Below are 19,018 nucleotides of genomic sequence, written 5' to 3'. Positions count from 1 at the left end.
GTTACCTGAATGAATTTATTTACATCTCTCCCTGTATTTTTCCATCTCATTTTTGCCCTATGGGATAAATACCTGTCCATTCTCACACACTCTCCATAGGCTCAGCTGTCTCTTCTTTTGGTAGATTCTTTAGAAAACTACCATTCAAGCCAATCAGGCAAGGCGGCACAGAATAGGCCCTGAGTGAATGTGTTCTGAGAGGCCATTCAAGGTGCTTTCAGAGGAAGAGAAGTTGTTTCTGCTACTTTGTTTCACTTCTACCTTCTCCGGGAATAGTTCACAATGCTTGGCTCTTTTGACAGGGAGGAGGTATGATCAGGCTTATTTCATCTTTTTGGTTGGCTGCCTGGCTTGGCTCTATTGTCTCCGGTCTTGCAGTCTGGATGCCTCTTCCAGTCCCCAGCATATACGCGGCCGGCCTGCAGGGGTCCTCAGATCTCCCTCTGAAGCACCTCACCAGGCTCGTCCTCCTTAGCTAACATTATCTTTTATTTAAACAGTAGCCACCAATCTTGTTACATAACATACCAATATTCCAGGGTGTTAAACTCATGCAGGGCCTGCGGTTGGGGAGTGGTGATCTGGCAAAAGGAATATTCACTAGGATATTGTTGAAACATTGTAACAAGTTTGACTTTCTGGACCTGCTTAGATTTTAGTGCCTGGAGGGGACTATTTGAATCTATTTCAATCTTCTTTGTTTCAAACTGCGGCTACTAAGGTCTGGAAAGAGGAAGAAATGTGCCCAAGAGGCAGATTAGCGCAGAAATCAAGATCTCAATAATCTAAAGAATCTACCACTTCTTCAAAGATTAAGGATTAAGTGCTAAACCTTTCTAGATTCTTTATCTGATAAGTATTTAAAATTTTTTTGTTTTAAACTTTCCAAGTTCATCAACTGTGAGCAGTGACAAGGTGATCTTGTTTACACTGAAAATGCTTACACTGAGACTGATACATATGTGAGATGCTGATGTGTTTCAGGTATATTTTTTGTTTTTACTAACATTAGGATTGGATTCACATCCAACCATGCAATATATATTATCGGAATACAATCCAAATGAGAAATATATTAACTAAATCAAATGTATTTTAAAGACAGTTGGCTGGAGTTGTGGTGAAGTTTGAGCCACCTGGGGATCTGCCTTGGGTACCATTCTCCACTTTCGCGCAAACCAGCGTGGAAAAGGGTTGAAGCCTGTAGCAGCTCAAAGTGTCTCACATTCTGACAGCAGCTCAATAAAACCCGGGGTTTCCTACTGCTCTCTGAGCAATCGCAGAATCCCAGAGGCCAAATGAAAAGGCTGAACTGCTCTCTGCCCCTGATCCCTGGCTGCATTCTTTCTCAAAGTGACCTGTTTTCTTGCTGGGAGACTGCCCCACTCCGCCCACCTGGTGCCTCCCTAGATTTCCTGATAGCCCTGGGCTTATTTTTTAACCTTCTCTTCCGTGAAAAGCACCGCTCCACTGACCCAGACTGGGCGCACCTCCCCTGTGTTCACTGACCATCCTCGTGTCCCGGGTGAATCGTTTCTCTTCAAAAGCCTTAGAAAAACCAGCAGCAATTGGGGGCGAGGTGTCTTCCAATGCCTGTAAATGCCTCTTTTTTTTTTTTTTTTTTTTGTAAATTCCTCTTATCTTGCGTTTAATGCGCCCGGTTTAAGGAGAGCAGAGACAACGGGAAATGCCTTGCTGCGGAGTGGGGCCTGGCGGGGGCCCCCTCGGGCTGGCGTTGCTTTTTACATTCAACTGCCCTGGGTCCCGAGAGCCTCTCCAGGTAACTTAGACTGAGTTGGGGGCGGCTAAGGCGTGAGGAGTGAGTTACTGTCTTAGCTCCTCTAAGCAGAAGCAGCACTAGAAAGCGCCACACCACCACCACCACCACCACCCCGGGTTCTAGAAATCCCAGCCTTGACCTGGAGACAAACTCCAAACCCAAATAAACGGTCTCCGCCCGGGCGCAGAGAGCCTCCCCATCGTCATCACCCTTCCTCCCGTTCCTCGGGTCAGCTGCCCCCCGCCTCGCTAGGCGCGGCGGGCTCAGCCTCCTTGGGGCCAGATCCCGGCGCCCGCCTCGCGCCCCGCACCCCGCACCCAAGCCCGGCGGGGCCCGAAGGGGTGGTGGGGGGTGGGGGGCGGAGGTCGGGGAAGCAGGGGGCGGAGTTCCGTCCTTCGCTGATTGGTTCGCGGCGGATGGGCTGCGGCCGGGCGCAGCCAACCCGCGGCGTGTTGCTATGTGCTGCGCCGAGGGGATAGGCGCGGGAGCGTGTCCGTCACCCGGCAGCCCCCGGCCCGGCCCGGAGGGATGCGGAGCGGCGGCGGCGGCGGCTGTGGCTTTAAGAGCGCGCCCGGGGCGCGGGATCCGGCCGGGCGGTCCTTCGCTGCTGCGCATCCCCGCGGAGCCTACCGCGGCGCGGGCCGGACGGGGCTGCTGGCTGCCGGGTGAGTGAGACGCGAGCGCGGCGCGCGTGGGCGTGGGGCGCGCTGTCAGCGCGGGACGCCTGTCCCCGTCCCCCTCCATCCCGCCCCGGGGCCCCGGCGGCCCGGCTCCCTTGGAGCGAGCGCGGCACCCTCCGGCCGGCGCGGCCGAGGTGGGGTCCGGCGCGGGGGTCGCCCCGGGCGGGGTGGGGGGGTCCGCGGGCACAGGGGGCGGGGAGCGAGCCGCCGGGGCCACGTGACCGGTTTGTTTACAAACACTGCCGGGGCCCCGGCTGCGGCCCGCGGCGGGCGCCGAGGGGGCTCAGGTCCCCGGATCGGGGCCGGTGACCCGGGCGACGAGCTGGGCAGGTCTGGAGCGCGCGGGGCGAGGGCGGGGGGTGTGAACCTGGAGACCCGATGGCCGCGCCTTTCTCAGCTTAGTTCCGGCGGGTTGGGACTAAAGTGGGTGGGGGGCCAGGATGGGAGTTCCAGGCGTTTGCTGTCCCCGATGTCGCTGGGTCTCCGCTGGAGACACTGGGTCCGGGCGCCGCCCTCGGTGCTCCCCCCTCCCGCCTTTTGGGGGACTGGCCGCCCTCAAGACTCCGAGAAGCGCTTGGCCGGCCCCGGGCAGAGGTAACCGCAGCCGAGTTCCTGCCTGGCCGCTTCCCGGCGCCTCCCCAGCGCCCTTGCCAAAGAGGTGGGCGCGAGTTCACTCCTGCCCGACGGAATCAAGGGGCCTCTCCAGCGAGTATCTCTCGAGAAGTGGGTCTGGCGGGGCAGCCCCGACCTCGCACTGCTTCAGGTGCATCCTCCCTGGCCGCTGACCTCCTCTGGGTATCTTTACCCCAAGTGGTGACTTTTCTCTTGTTGGCGAGGGTGGGGGGGGGGAGGGGAACCACCTGTTCTTTTGGACCGGGCCCAGGAGCCTGCCACCTCTGACTTCACTCTCGGCTTACAAGAGCTTACAAAGCCAAGGGAGTGAGCGCCCTCCGTTTTTCTGTGTGATGTAGCTGACCCGCCCGCAGTCCCGCGGCTTTGAATGGCACGGGGAAACCGCTCCTGGGCTTCGCTGGGTTTTTTGTTTTTGAGCTCTGGCCTCCTTGTCAGTTGCTCTCCTCGAGTCTTGAGTCTGTTTTCAGTAAGTCGTTGCTTCTGATAAGTCGAAAAGCCGAAAAGACAGCTAGCTGCTTTTTTTGGCCACATCCTGCTGGCAGGCGGGATCTTAGTTCTCCCACCAGGGATGGAACCCACGCCCCCTGCGATGGCAGCTGGAGCCTTAACCCCTGGACCACCATAGAAGTCCCAGCTATTCCTTCTCCCCGCTCGCTCTTTCTCCCATGTTCCTCTCTTCTGGTCCAGCAAGATGGGGCTGCCTGTCCTAGAGCATTGGGCAAGAAGAGACGCTGTCTGATTCCTTGTGTTCCACTTGCTCCCAGAACATTGGCCATACAAGGAACCTAGGGGACTGAAAAGCTAAGTGACTTGCCCAAGGCAACTGATGTCACTGGTTCTGGGGTGAGACGAGACCTCACATGCCCGATGCTGTCCAGTGCTGTCCGGATTCTGAGAGCTCAGGGCCTTGTGGTCAGTGGGCCTGGATTCACCCTTTCCTGACTTTCCTTTGACCTAGTCACTGCCCCAGGACTGCATTGATGGAATGAAGCTGAGTTCTCTCTATTCCTTAGACTGAGACTGAGCCTCCCCTGCCCCCGGCTCCCTACCCCTCTTAAGGGAACATTTCAATTCTTCTAATGTATGATAATGAGTGTGCAAGTTCTTTACCAAGGAACAGGTCCAGCCTGGGGAGAGTTGTGCAAACTTCCCTTTGGCACCTTTCCGTATCCCCAGCTCCTTGAGAAGGGTCTGGGGCAGGAAGGAGCCTTGGGCTGATGCCCCTATTCAGTTTGGCATTGGCTCATCAGTTTAGGATTTGATAACAGCCTTTGTGTCTTGATAACTTGTGCTTGAACTAAAATCCAGAAGCTTGGAATTAGGGGTGAAAAATGGAAAATAAACACCGTGCATAGGAATAGTGTAAAATATTCCATAAAAATATTCCTTCATCCCTCTAGGAGAGTGGTTTTCAAACTGAACCACAGTGATGAATACATTTTACATCACTGCACAGAGGTCCATAACTGCTTAAGTTCCCAGAAACAATAATTGCCCTGACTACCTGCAGTGTGTTCTATTTATAATTTTTTCCTACTTAATTAAAAAAAAATATCAACTGCTGGTCATGACTCATGGCCCACAGTTTGCAGAAACATTGCTGAAGTTCTCGGACTTAAATGTGCATAAAGACGACCTGGATAATGTTTAAACATGTAGTTTGTAAGTCCAGTCTGGAGATGCTTATTGTCAGTGGGGGACATTTTTAATAAGTGGGCCATGAAGTTATGAGGCAGATGGTTGATAAGAAACTCTGAACTAGTGGGAATTTGGGGCAATGAAGAATGATATGGAAAGCCTTGATTAGATTATATGACCCACACTGTATACAAACCCAGGACCGCTCATCTGTTGCAGGCCCAGGCTTTGAAATGTAAGGGTATAGTGTTTGCTTTCAACTGGCTTGAAGCGTTGGCCCTCAGAGCTAGGCATAGGCCCTGTTACTCCCACAGTACCCTGCTCCGGTCCATTTGAGGGCTGCTGTTCACTGTTCTGTACGACTGGATGTTTCTAGGTGTGTGAGGTTGGGGTCATGAGTAGTGCTGTTGAACCTGCTGCATTATTCCCAGATTTAGGTGAATTTTCAGTGTTTGAATGATTTTAATGGTTTTGAGTTGATGATAACAGTCATTGTGCCTGGGACATTAATAGTCTGGCCAGCAGGAAAGGTTGATTTTGTTTAGTATCTGGGTGTTCCAGGCTGTGTGATCTGGAGGAAGGGCATACTGGTGATTTTATTTTTTTTGGGAGCGGGGAGGGGAGCCAGGGGTTTGTCTGTTAATAAGAAGTGACAACAAGTTTCCATGCCACCTTGCCGACCTCAGCCCAGCTTCTTTCCTGGGTGATGGCTCGGCTCCTGTGTGCAGGTGTATCTTGTTAGTCACCGTTTTCTGATGCTGTTACCTGTCTCTGTTACCCATTCCCTGGTAGCTCAGTTGGTAAAGAATCTGCCTGCAATGCAGGAGACTGGGATTGGATCCTGGAGAAGGAAATGGCAAACCACTCCAGTATCCTTGCCTGGAAAATCCCATGGACAGAGGAGCCTGGTGGGCTGCAGTCCATGGGATCGCAAAGACTCGGACACGACTGAGCGACTAGCACTTTCACATCGCTTTACCTGTCTCTACTTTCAAGCAGAAACATACACAGCTGCTGCTTCCACATGTTGGATGTTTCCCTCTCAGTTCTTATATCCAAACACGTTGGTAAAAGAAGTTTCCTCGAATTAATCAAAGCTGCAATTTAGCTTCAGAAAAGATTCAAATTCAAATTCATACTTCTGTGGTCCTTCCTGCCAAGGGTATGCCTTATTTGGGAAGGCTAACAGTAGGATTGTTGAAATTAACTTTAATAATATTCAGTTTGGTCAGGCAGCTCACATGGAGAGTGTTGAGTTTTGAGCCTCTGGAAAAGAAAAGAAAGCAACAAAAGGATAGCCAAGGATACGACATCCTAGGATAGGAAGAGCAGGTGGGATTCAAATAGAGGTCTGGATCAGTTTTCTTTGTAAATTATCTTGGCATTTCCCTAGAGTCTGTCAACCAAACCACCAGTTACTCTGACAGTTATATTCCCTTCATCACAAGGGGGTATAAAGCTCTGGAAAAGGAACTGCCTTTTTTACTTTTAGCATCTAGTGATGGAAAGCAGGTTTCCCTGGCAGCTCAGTGGTAAAGAATTCACCTGCAGTGCAGGAGATGCCAGTTCAATTCCTGGGTCAGGAAGATCCCCTGGAGAATGAAGTGGCAACCCATTCCAGTATTCTTGCCTGGAGATGCCATGGACAGAGGAGCCTGGTGGGCTACAGTCCATAGGGTTGCAAAAAACTTGGGGACTAAACAGCAACAAACAATGGAAAACCAGGGCCTACAGGCTAAAGGGATTCCCTTAAGAGTTTTGAGTTTGGTGATACTATCCCTAACAAAAGGTGATACTGCATCTCTCTGGACTCCCTTGGAGCTTTGACCACAGCCCTGGAGATTTTAAACTAGGATTATGCCCCTCCCATTACCCTTCAGAAAGCATCCACCTCCTTTCCCTGTAGCCCCATCTCCCATCTTCTCCCACCTCATTCCCTACCGGTCTTCACTTGGTCTATTCTACTTCAGTCTGGCTTCAGTCTACTGCAGTGGCCTTCCTGAAGTTTCTAAAACATGTAAGGTTTGTTTTTGTCATTGGGCCTTTCTGCTGGTGCCCGGACTCCAAAATTTTTGCATGATTGGGTTCCCTCAAATGCTGTTCAGAGAGCCCCTCCCTGACCTGTTATCTAGAACAGTCCTCCTTCCCTGCCCCTCAGCCTCTCTTAATCCCCTTAATTTTTTTTTTTTTTTCAAAGCACTTTAATACCATCTGGAAGTGTATTGTCTGCTTGATGGCTGAATTGGAGGCTCCTGTGTCTTGCTCACGGCTGACAGTGCCTGGCAGGGAGTAGCACAGGGTAAATATCTAATTGTTGCTGGAGTGAATGAATGAATGAATGACCAAGAGAGCCAAAGTTTAGAGTCTTTTAAGAGTAGAAACTGTGAGCAAAGCTAGTGGAAGTGATGGAATTCCAGTTGAGCTATTTAAAATCCTAAAAGATGATGCTGTGAAACTGCTGCACTTAATATGCCAGCAAATTTGGAAAACTCAGCAGTGGCCACAGGACTGGAAAAGGTCAGTTTTCATTGCAATCCCAAAGAAAGGGAATGCCAAAGAATGCTCAAACTACCACACAGTTGCACTCATCTCACACGCTAGTAAAGTAATGCTCAGAATTCTCCAAGCCAGGCCTCAACAGTACGTGAACCGTGAACTTTCAGATGTTCAAGCTGGATTTAGAAAAGGCAGAGGAACCAGAGATCAAATTGCCAACATTTGCTGGATCATCGAAAAAGCAAGAGAGTTCCAGAAAAACATCTACTTCTGCTTTATTGACTACGCCAAAGCCTTTGACTGTGTGGATCACAATAAACTTTGGAAAATTCTTAGAGATGAGAATACCAGACCACCTGACCTGCCTCCTGACAAAGCTGTATGCAGGTCAGGAAGCAACAGTTAGAACTGGACATGGAACAACAGACTGGTTCCAAATCAGGAAAGGAGTATGTCAAGGCTGTATATTGTCACCCTGCTTATTTAACTTATATGCAGAGTACATCGTGAGAGATGCTGGGCTGGATGAAGCAAAAGTTGGAATCAGGATTGCGGGAGAAATGTCAATAACCTCAGATAATGCAGATGACACCACCCTTATGGCAGAAAGTGAAGAGGAACTAAAGAGCCTCTTGATGAAAGTGAAACAGAAAAGTGAAAAAGTTGGCTTAAAGCTCAACAGTCAAAAAACTAAGATCATGGCATCTGGTCCCATTACTTCATGGAAAATAGATGGGGAAACAATGGAAACAGTGACAGACTTTATTTTTTGGGCGTTCCAAAATGACTGCAGATGGTGACTGCAGCCATGAAATTAAAAAGACGCTTGCTCCTTAGAAGAAAAGTTATGACCAACCTAGATAGCATATTAAAAGCAGAGATATTACGTTGCCAACAAAATCCATCTAGTCAAAGCTATGGTTTATCCAGTAGTCATGTATGGATGTGATAGTTGGACCATAAAGAAAGCTGAGCGGTGAAGAATTGATGCTTTTGAATTGTGGTGTTGGAGAAGACTCTTGAGAGTCCCTTGGACTGCAAGGAGATCCAACCAGTCCATCCTAAAGGAAATCAGTTCTGAATGTTCATTGGAAGGACTGATGATGAAGCTGAAGCTCCAATTCTTTGGCAACCTAATGGGAAGAACTGACTCATTTGAAAAGATCCTGATGCTGGGAAAGATTGAAGGCAGGAGAAGGGGACGACAGAGGATGAGATGGTTAGATGGCATCACTGACTCAATGGACATGAGTCTGAGTAAACTCTGGGAGCTGATGATGGAAGGGAGGCCTGGTGTGCTGCAGTCCATGGGGTCACAAAGAGTCGGACACAACTGAGCTACTGAACTGAAGAGTAGGAAATGACTTTCTTTTCTGTTTGTTTTTAAGTTTTCTTGGAGTATAGTTGGTTTACAATGTTGTTAATTTCTACTGTACAGCAAAGTGAATCAGGTATGTGTATGTAATACATATATCCCCTCTTTTTTGGATTTCCTTCCCATTTAGGTCAGCACAGGGCATCGAGCAGAGTTCCCTGTGCTGTGTAGTAGGTTTTCATTGGTTATCTATTTTATAATATTTTGTTTTCAAGAGAAGAGGAGGAAAAGAAGTTTTCTCTTCCCTTTCCTGAGAATTCCTGTTCCTGTGGAATTACTTTTCTTTTGGGATTTCTGCTTCTCACAAATTTTTCATCCTTTTATTCTTTTTATAGGTTGCCAAAGTCTCTAAAAGCTCTACTGTTATTTTTTTGTTGTTAATGACTCTTGCCTGCTCTACTAGCCTCACTCTAGGCTTCATTGTTCCGACAAACATAGTAATCGTGTTTCATGAATACTAGGCACTGTGAATAGAGCTAAGAATCTTGACTTTGGAACCAGAAAGCTCTGTGACCTTGGACATTTTCTCTAAGTCTCTACTCCTTATTTGTTAAGTGAGACTAATAATAGTTACTATCACACAGGGTTGATGGGAGGATTAAATGAGAGAATGCACAGGAACCCAGGCCCCGGGCCTGGTACATAAGCACTTGGTATTAGCTATTAATAGCAAGAGTAATGTTAATAGCAAGAGTAATAGTTAGATTCTCTCTCTCTCTCACTGGCAGGAATTCCCATTGATTTGGGAGTGCAGTAAGATGGGGAAAACTACCAAATTTTAAATTAATGTAAGTAAATGAAGACCAAAAAGGTCACTTAGATTTATCAGAACTGGAATGGAATGTAGAAGTCATCTAATTGGAAACTGCTAACTAACTCTTAATAAACATCCATGTAGAAGAAGTAATATTTATAGAAGTGTTTGGAAGAACAAGTTGTCTACCTGGTCTTAGTTTTATCCTTGATTTAAGTTGGGCCAACTGAAAGCTGCATACTTGGACCATGTTAGCTCAGCCCCGGCAGAATTACTTTCACTGAGATGAACTTGAGATGGGCGTCCTGCCCTTTGCTTTATGGACTGATGCTCTCCAAAATAGCTTTATGTAACTTGCTACTATATTTCTTCTAAGAGGTTACATTGTAGAAGACTTAAGCTACAGCTTCACTTAATGTCCCTGTTAAGTTAATTGGAGAAAGTTTCTTTCAGAATCTGGTGCCAGGAAAAGCTTTGCCTCTCCCAGGGAACTGGCATGACTTTGCTTTGTGGACAATTGGGTGTAACTGATCATGTTTCTCTTTTTGCTTTGGCTGCCAGGAAGCAGAGAAACAAATTTGTGGCTTGACTTTAGTAACTGTCAGGCCCTGTATCCCAATTTTTTCCAGTGGTAACTTTATCCTTTTATTTTCCCTGCTTTCAAGCTAATGGTTTATAACTCTGTATTATTTAGATATTTGCTGGATTGGGCATTCAAATTCATTTTAGGTGTTACATTTTAGAGACACAAACGTTGAGGCTCAAACAGGCAATAAGAACTTGCTTATTAATACACAGAACTAAGTAGGGCACAGGATAGACTGTAAACTGTATCTTTTATTTCTCAGGTCCAGGGCTCTTACAACTCCTGTGCATTCTGGAAGAGTACCAACTCCTGACTTAAACTCTAAAGAACTCATAATGTCTCCACACTAGGCCAAGCCTCCCTTCTCTCTTGGGATGGGACTGAGCAGCATCTGCCAGTGAGGTCTGGCACTGCCACCTGAATCCCTGTTTCCTGGCTGGGTCGCTGACCTCTCCGGTCTCCTGTGTTACAGGGCAGTCAGGCCTCCCCTGTGGTCTTGGGAATGCAGTATGTCCGGACTTAGTGGGTTTTAGCTGGAATGAGAGTCCCTGCTCAGGATGAAATCAGCCTCTAGTGTCTGGAGTTCCCGTGGCTGTTTCTTGCCATGAAAGAAAGGCTTGATATCCAGATGGCAGATGGGTGCCTGATGCTGTTTACTCGCTAAGTCGTGTCTGACTCTTTGCCACATCATGGGCTGTCGCCCGCCAGGCTCCTCTGTTTTCATAGGATTTCCCGGGCAAGAATACTGGAGTGGGTTGCCATTTCCTTCTCCAGGAGATCTTCCCAACCCAGGGATAGAACCCATGTCTCCTGCTTGGCAGGTAGATTATTTACCACTGAGCCACTGGGGAAGCCAAATATGTGCTACTGACTGAGTCCATTGGGTGTGAACAGTGGTTGAGATCAGTTGGGCAGAAGAAAGTGGCTTTATTTTAGCTGATGTGAAATTTTGTTATAGGAAATATTGACCTGCCTAATGATTAGTTTTCCCATGGTGTTCTGGGTGGGAATACCTGGGGCAAGAGAACATATCCTGCCTGAGTCAGGAAAATTTTGATTCCTTTTTTGAGATAGAGAAAAGGAACCTCTGGCCTGGGGCTGAAATTCAAGCTTGGTTTTATTTTATTTCCCTGGGTAATCATCATTCAACAGATGATAAGACCTTTGGGAGAAAAAGATAAGTTATAATATGGCCCCTAAGAGCATATCCTCAAATAGGAATGATGAAGGCATCTCTGTCAATAACCAGAGTACAAGGTAGAAAGAGTTTAAAGTCCTTACAGCAATACAGAAAGAAGGGTAGGCGTTTTGGAGATAGGATTGGGAAGAGCGAAGAGGATTTCAACATGCAGAAAGAAACATGCCAGGGAAACAGTGTGTGCAAAGGCACGGAGGTACGAACTTGAGAGGTAATGTATGAGGAATGTCAGGAGGTATGTGTGATGCAGGGAGAAATTGCTTAGGCTGCCATTGCTGTCGAGTAGCTCCACAGAAGTGGACTGTGACTTACATTCATAGCAGAACTCTGGACGATGGAGACCTGTGAACAGGTCTAGCTGACATAGATAATTATTGTTTTTTAGTTGCTCAGTCGTGTCTCTTTGCAACCCCATGGACTGCCACACTCCAGGCTTTCCTGTCCTTCACAATCTCCCTGAGTTTGCCCAAACTCCTGTCCATTGAGTCAGGATGCCATCCAACCATCTCATCCTCTGTCACCCCCTTCTCTTCTTGCCCTCAGTCTTTCCCAGCATCAGGGTCTTTTCCAGCGAGTCAGCTCTTCGCATCAGGTGGCCAAAGGATTGGAGCTTCAGCATCACTTCTCCCAATGAATTTGATCTCCTTGCTGTCCAAGGGACTCTCAAGAGTCTTCTCCAGTACCACACTTTGAAAGCAGTTCTTCAGCGCTCAGCCTTCTTCATGGTCCAGCTCTCAGCATCCATACGTGACTACTGGAAAAATCACACGTAGGTAATCGGCATCCTCAAAAGTGAGACTGTCCCTAGGGATTCTCGACCTTGATTGTCTTAAGAATTCCTGGCCCAGCTAAAGGCCTATAGAATCAGAATTTTCAGGATAGGGAATCTAATAAGAATAAACAAATAATACCCCTGCATATCCCTGTTTCCTAGATTTTTCTTCGCAGCCCCCCTCACTCTGTCTGGAAATCAGTAAGGCAGTTGCTCTCCCAGGCAGAAACCAGCTACTAAACCTCCTTAACCTTTGGCCTCCTTTCCCTTAGTTTCTGTGTTTGCCTCTTCCTATTCTTTTGTTTGTACGTCCCTGTGTATCATCCATTGTATTTGTTTCCCTTTAATTGTTTTCTTTGACCACTGTCGTCTTTGTTGGGGTGTCCCTACCTAAACTGACCTACCTCCAAAGGGACCATAAGGTAGAAAGGATTCGCTTTCAGTATTTGCTATGCTAATGGTATAAACATGTGTATTATGTAAATATATATTAGATAGGGCTTTTGGTTAGTTTTGCTTACATGATTCTTAATTTGTTTTCTTCAGGATTTGAGGGGAAAAGTATTTCCACCCATAACTGCAGCCTGAAAGCCAAATATCCCGTTAGTGTGAAGAGATGATAAGAACTGAAAACTAGCTTTTTCTTGTGCCTAATCTGTTGTCCCCAGGGAAGGCAATGGCACCCCACTCTAGTACTCTTGCCTGGAAAACCCCCTGGACAGAGGAGCCTGGTAGGCTGCAGTCCATGGGGTCACTGAGGGTTGGACATGACCGAATGACTTCCCTTTCACTTTTCACTTTAATGCATTGGAGAAGGAAACGGCAACCCACTCCAGTGTTCTTGCCTGGAGAATCCCAGGGACGGGGGAGCCCGGTGGGCTGCTGTCTATGGGGTCGCACAGATTTGGACACGACTGAAGTGACTTAGCAGCAGCAGCAGCAATCTGCTGTCCCAACCTTCTGGTTCAGGTTATTCTCTTCCCTCATTTGTTTTCTCAGGTTGCTGCAATTAAAAGTTGACGCACTGGGCCAACCCTGGGAGTCTGAAGATGTTCTGAGAGAACTTGACATCTTTGTTTCGCGTTGTCATTAATTGACTTAGTCTCTCTCTCTGGGAGGTATTGTCTTAGAGGGCTCAGGGCCAAGGATGAACCTCTTCAGATCACTTTCTATCATGTCTTGGTTGAAGGATCCCCTGGAGGGGGTTGGTTCCCAGATTCAAATCTCAGTTCTGGTACTTTCTATTTAAGCCACTGGTGGCTCAGACAGTAAAGAATCTGCCTGCAGTACAGAAGACCTGGGTTCGATCCCTGGTTTAGGGAAGATCCCCTGGAGAAGGAAATGGCAGCCCACTGCAGTATTCTTGCTTGAAGAATCCCATGGACAGAGGAGCCTGGAGTCCTGTGGTCACTGGGGTCACAGAGTCAGGTACGACTGAGCAGCAAACACTTTGAGTTCACTTTTTGGTACCTGCTAGCAGAGTGACCTTGGGCAAATTGCTTAACTTCTCTTGGGCTTTTTCATCATCTTTCAAATAGGAGTAATCATAATAATACCTGCCTGTCTGGGTCGTTGTGAGGATTGAGATAATACATATCAAGTGCTTCACCCCTCATGGGCCCATGGTAAGAAATTAATAAATTGTGGAGTTCTGGAGGCTTTCTGACAGTTGCTGAAAGGCCTCAGTGACTCTTCCTACCTCCTTTGCTCATTTCCTACCTTCCTTCTCTGAGCTCTTAGTGCCAGCAGGGCTTTGGGCTAGCTGTGACAGATGATTAACTGGATGTGGTTCCTAGACGTGATCAGGAATGACACACAATCCAGTGGGAAGATTAGCCCATAAACTAGTAGCTCTGTGGAGGCCTCTTAAAGTATATGAAAAGTCTGCACTGGCAACATGCTTGGCTCCAATGTGTGCCAGGCTGAAAAGGAGATGAGGCTGTCATTCTTACTAAAATCTGCCATTCCCATAACAGGAAGAATCCAGAAATTTGCTCTAGAATGAATCTGTCTCCCCCACCCTGTTCCTTTTCCATTTCTTCAATAAATGGCCACGCTAGGTGACAGTTTAATTCTTAGAACAAAATGCATCCATCTTTGGGGTGGTGATGGCTGAGACTTTGGACATACAGGCAGCCTCTGGAAAGTGCCTCTGCCCTTTTTTTCTCCTGAGTTTTAAGTCCAGTTTCCAAATTCCAATCGTGGAAAGGCAGGGAGCCCAGCCACAGATGTCAGAGTCGAGTTTTGGATTTATTTGAATTGGGAGATTAAAGTGAGAAAGCCAAAGGCATGCTGACAGCGGAACAATAGAATGGTATTGGCAGATTTGGGATGGATGGCTTGTAGCTAATTGGGGCCCCAGCTGTGCCCTAGGGGAGCAGCAGTTAAAGAGAAATCAAGGTCACACTGTGCCCTTGTTCCAAAAGACATTCATGTATTCAGTAAATAATATTGGATCTTTGAGTGTGTGAGACACAGGCGACAATCAAATAATCAACCAGTCACAACAGTGACAAGTGCTATCACGTGGAGTTGGGGGCCTGGCCTTGTGGGGCTTGGAGGAGTCTAAGGTGAGGGTTCCCTTGAGAAGTAATCTGAGGACTGGCCACATCTCTTACTCTGCTTTCCAAGACGTTTTCTTTACAGATCTTCTAAATGGCTGCTTTACATAACAGTTCACACGTAGCCTTGTCTGGGACAGAGGAATGGGCTGGATCCCTGTCTGGGCCCCAGATCATGGGAAGAATGCATTCATTTTGTTTTAACCAGGATTAGCCTCTCTGAGCATGGCCAAGCACAAAACGAAGGACTGACACTGAAGGTCCCAGGCCCTGGGGACTGCAAGTGGGTAGATCTGGTGTCTTTGAAACGTGGAGCAGAGGCAGGGTCAACGGACCCTTTCCTTCTTGGCCTGAACCAAGTCTGACACTGCATTTTCTCTGACTCATTCTTACCAAGAGCAGCAGCTCAGACTGCCTTGGGGCGTTAGTGGGGACCATCCTGGAAGAGAAGTTTCCTGGGTGGGAAATCTGGGGGTTTCTCTAGGGGTCTGGAAGCCACTGCCAGCCTGGGAAGGGTGCCTTGGGAAGTTGCCCTAGGTGGGCAGTGGTGGGAAGGGCCAGGGGAGACTGAATGGAAAGTATTTCTGCCAGCAGACAGCAGCTGGGTAAAACCATCAGAGGTTTTTATGGTGGGGCCTGTCAGAGATAGGGCTCCACAGTCCTGGGTTTCAACCTGCCCGCCCAAGTGAGTTTACATCAGAAGAGTTTGTGGAACATTAATGGTGTGTGAGTCCCATGTAATGCCCAGAATTCAGTATTTTAAATGTACTGGATAATGGCAAAGTAAGGAGACTATAAAAAATATCAGCTTATAGGGCAGCACGGAGCCAATGATGGTCATTCACTTTACTCAGTTAATTAACATTTATCAAGAATCTCCAGTGTGCTGGATACCAGGAGTCCTTGGGAGCCAAGGAGGGTGGGCAGGTAGAGACTGAACCTCTGAAACAGAAAGTTTCCAGCCTGAGAGTGGAAAAGTACCATTCCAGAGAACAGTTTTTTTGCATGCTGGATGAAGGGGGCCCCTAGCTCTGCTTAGGCTCTCTTTTTCTTTTGGCCTGTGAGACACGTGAGATCCTAAGCTCCCCAACCAGGGATCGATCCTGCATCCCTGTATTGGCAGCACTGGACTGCCAGGGAAGTCCCTCTTCAGGGTCTTATTTGAGCTGGGTACTAAGGGATGAGTAGGTGTTTACTGCGGAGAAGGCGATGGCACCCCACTCCAGTACTCTTGCCTGGAAAATCCCATGGACCGAGGAGCCTGGTAGGCTGCAGTCCATGGGGTCACGAAGAGTCAGACACGACTGAGTGACTTCACTTTCACTTTGCACTTTCATGCATTGGAGAAGGAAATGGCAACCCACTCCAGTGTTCTTGCCTGGAGAGTCCCAGGGATGGGGGAGCCTGGTGGGCTGCCTTCTATGGGGTCACACAGAGTCGGACACAACTGAAGCGACTTAGCAGCAGCAGCAGGTATTTACTGGGCAGAGAAGATACGTTAAGGCTTTGCAGGAGGCTGAAATAACTTGAGAAAAGGTAATGAAGGAGCTCAGTCTGATGGGGAAACAGGTTTGCAGCAGTGTGGGAAGCTGACGAGAAGATACAGAGAATTGGGCCCAGGTTTCAGTGCCACCTAACGGGGGTTGAACCTTGTCTTGCAGGCTGCTAGGAAACCACTGGAGGTTTAAAACAGGAGAGCACTGTGATCAGATTGTGCTGTATAAATAGAGTTCTAGAACAGTTGGGTTGGAGCGGTAAGAGCTGAGTCAGGGGGCCTAGTTCAGGAAGTGCAGGGTGAGAGAGGGCCTGGCTCACAATGCTGCGGCTTGGACTGAGGGCGACAGTGGGAGGGTGGGTTGTCGAGGCAGTCAGCTGTGTAGGGGACAGACAGGGTATGTGTGAGTGACAGAAGGGAGAGAGAAGAAAGGGTGTTTCCTGCCTGGGCAGCTGGGCCTCCAGGAGGAGGGGACAGAAGAGGGGGACAGGGAATCAGAGCCTGGGGAGGGTGAGAGATGGTGCTGGCTTTGGGAATTTTAAACGCTTTCCTAGGAGCCAGAACGGGGTCCCCCTGTAGAGAGGAATCCACGGACTTCCCTGGTGGTCCAGTGGCTAAGACTCCACGCTTCCCCTGCAGGGGGCCTGGGTTCCATCCCTGGTCGGGGAAGTAGATCCCATAACTGAGATCCAGTGCAGCCAAATAAATAAAAATAAATAAATATTAAAGAAAGAAAGGAATCCAGAAAGGTATTTAGAAGACTTGAGTGTGGATGAGAATGCTGGAGGGGGAGTGCAGGCAGGCAGGCAGGCAGGCAGGCATATGGTGAAAGCTCCTCCAAGGAGGAGGAGGATGGAAGAGCTGCCAGGGAGACTGAGGCTCAGAGAGGCAAGAGAAGGCCTGTAAGGGAGAGTTTCAGGGGAAAAAACAGCCCAGCAAGAGAGCTGAATGCAGCACCAGGGCCAAATAAGTGCTAGCATTCAAAAGTATTAGTGTTTGGACTTGGCATGTTGGAGGCTGCCCATATTTTTGTTACTCAAAAGCCTGGTTGTGATAAATGATATTCGTGGAGCGCTGCCAGAGGCTGTGTAGTTCTCCCATTCCTCCAGAGAGTCGATATCGCTGGATCCAGCCAGACCATCCGAAAGCCACGTTCTTGGGCCGCCCTCATTTGACCCCGTGTAGAATCCCAGTTACTGAATCGCCCTTCAGTGTTCCTCATGCTGTCCATTTTCATGGAGGGACCTCTGAGAAAGACTTGCAAGAGAATTCCGGGGTGGAAAGGGCTGACGCACTGGGGCTCTATCCCCTGGCTTGCTCATTGTCTCCTGCAACCACCCAGAGGAGAAATGTCTCTCAGAGAATCTGTATCCTGAACAACCAAGATGCTTTTATTTCATAGGAAATATAAAACGTTTAACGGCTGGTATTTTCTTTCCCTGCCTTGGTTCCTGGGGAGCTCAAAGCCAAATTTGCAGTGGAAATTTAGTAAATCTTTAGCAATTTAATAGCATGCGTTTGTGTCCTAACTCTCTTTGTGTTCTTTAATTCTTCCGACCCTAATTTCTTAATCTATTTTAATAGTATTGTATGATTTGTGCTTTTGTAAAGCCCCCTTAAATCCTTGTTGGATCTTGGTGTTGTATAAGAAAAAGAAGGGAGCCATCAATGAACTTGAGCCAAACGTGCTTGGTAATGAATCTTCAGACAGATCGTATTTGGTTAGAATTGTAGAAACAACCCAAAGTAATATCTGATCTCTTCCTAGGCAGCTAGCAACAGCTGTTTGTATGTAATGACTAGTAAATTACTTTCAAGTTTCAGGATATTCAAGAGGAAGTGCCTCTTCTCTATGCAGGTGTTCCAACAGATGTAAGCCTCACATGGGGGCCTCCCAGGCAGAGTGCTGAACTAAGGGCCATGTGGTAAATATATTGTTTTGCTAACAGATGTTGCAAAGCACTGTCAAGCCAGTGGACTTTGTGAGGCTGGCATGTTTCTGTGACCTCGCAAAACAGAAGGTTGGTGGATGGGCACTTTACTCTGGGGCAGGGTTCAGCTGGCAGAGACATCATTACAACATGAAATCAGGATTTTAAGAGCTGAGGGAATCCTAGAGATCATGTAGGATTATCATCTGACAGTTAATCCCCCTGAAATCAAGACTAGACCCTGTATCCAACATAGAGATGAATGGTTGGTTTTGTTTATGAACGAGTGGTTTCCTGAATATCCAAATGGTTTATTTATTTATTTTTCATCAACTAGATGGATTTAAAGTACCACCTGAGTTCAGAGGTATAAAGTGGTTAACCATGAAGTGATAGCATTGTTTTTCCCACGTGCCTTGCACATCAGCTTGTGGCAGTTTTAATGCAGAGTTTCAATAATGTTTTCAGTAGCAGCGCCCTCCTGGGATCAGTAGAGTCAATGCAGACTGCAGAGGAAACCTTCCATTGCATGAAGTGATGGAGTGGTCTGTTGTTCACAATGACACCGCAGTAATGTCAGATCCCCAGCTAAGCCACCAGAACCTGCTTAAACCACAGTATACCTTTAAGTGGATTCATTTAGGCCTAACCCTCTAACCACCATGAGTCAACCTGGCAGACAGGAGCACCGCTCATTCGGGTCTCCTGAACAGGAAGGGTTCCCGCGTTTTTTTCTCTCTTGCTGGTGAGGATGATCGCAGCTTCTCAAGGTTACGGAGTGCCAGCCACATGCCAGGTGCTGTGCTGAATGCTTCCCTTGCATTATGTCATTTGATGCTTTTGTCTCCTCCACGAGGAGGGCGCTGTTAGCCTCTTTCAGGCAGCTTGCCCAGTGGCGATGCAGCTAGTGAGAAGAACCAAGACAGAATCCAAGTCCACCTCTAATCCTGTCCTCCTCACCAGGGGAAGATACCACCACCCACTTCTCTCAGGTGGCAGCCCAGGGAAACTGGGCCCCCTGCTCCCTGGTCAGGGTCGAGGATTCTGGTGAGATCAGGAAAACGGGGAAGAGAGAAGGGTATCTCCTGGGATAGAGGTTTTCCACAGCCGTTCTGTCTC

The 19,018-nt window shown here is 48.0% G+C and overlaps 1 protein-coding gene across 6 annotated transcripts in view; it reads left to right on the top strand.

The window, feature by feature from the left end:
* Positions 1-2,216: 2,216 nt before the first annotated feature.
* YPEL2 (yippee like 2) overlaps positions 2,217-19,018 on the top strand; it is a 74,405-nt gene continuing 57,603 nt past the window's right edge. Inside the window, exons 1-3 of one of the 6 annotated variants that reach the window (XM_055577470.1) lie at positions 2,217-2,445; positions 11,684-11,909; positions 12,912-13,030. In XM_055577470.1, coding sequence (XP_055433445.1) covers positions 2,238-2,445; positions 11,684-11,909; positions 12,912-13,005 — 528 coding nt within the window. In that variant the 5' untranslated portion in view covers positions 2,217-2,237 and the 3' untranslated portion in view covers positions 13,006-13,030. The other 5 variants (XM_055577475.1, XM_055577471.1, XM_055577474.1 and 2 more) reach the window with 5 other exon arrangements.

The sequence above is a fragment of the Bubalus kerabau genome, chromosome 4 (assembly GCF_029407905.1).
Source record: "Bubalus kerabau isolate K-KA32 ecotype Philippines breed swamp buffalo chromosome 4, PCC_UOA_SB_1v2, whole genome shotgun sequence".
Lineage (NCBI taxonomy): Eukaryota > Metazoa > Chordata > Mammalia > Artiodactyla > Bovidae > Bubalus > Bubalus kerabau.
The sequence above is the reverse complement of the archived record's forward strand: the minus strand, read 5'-3'. Positions and strand labels throughout refer to the sequence as shown.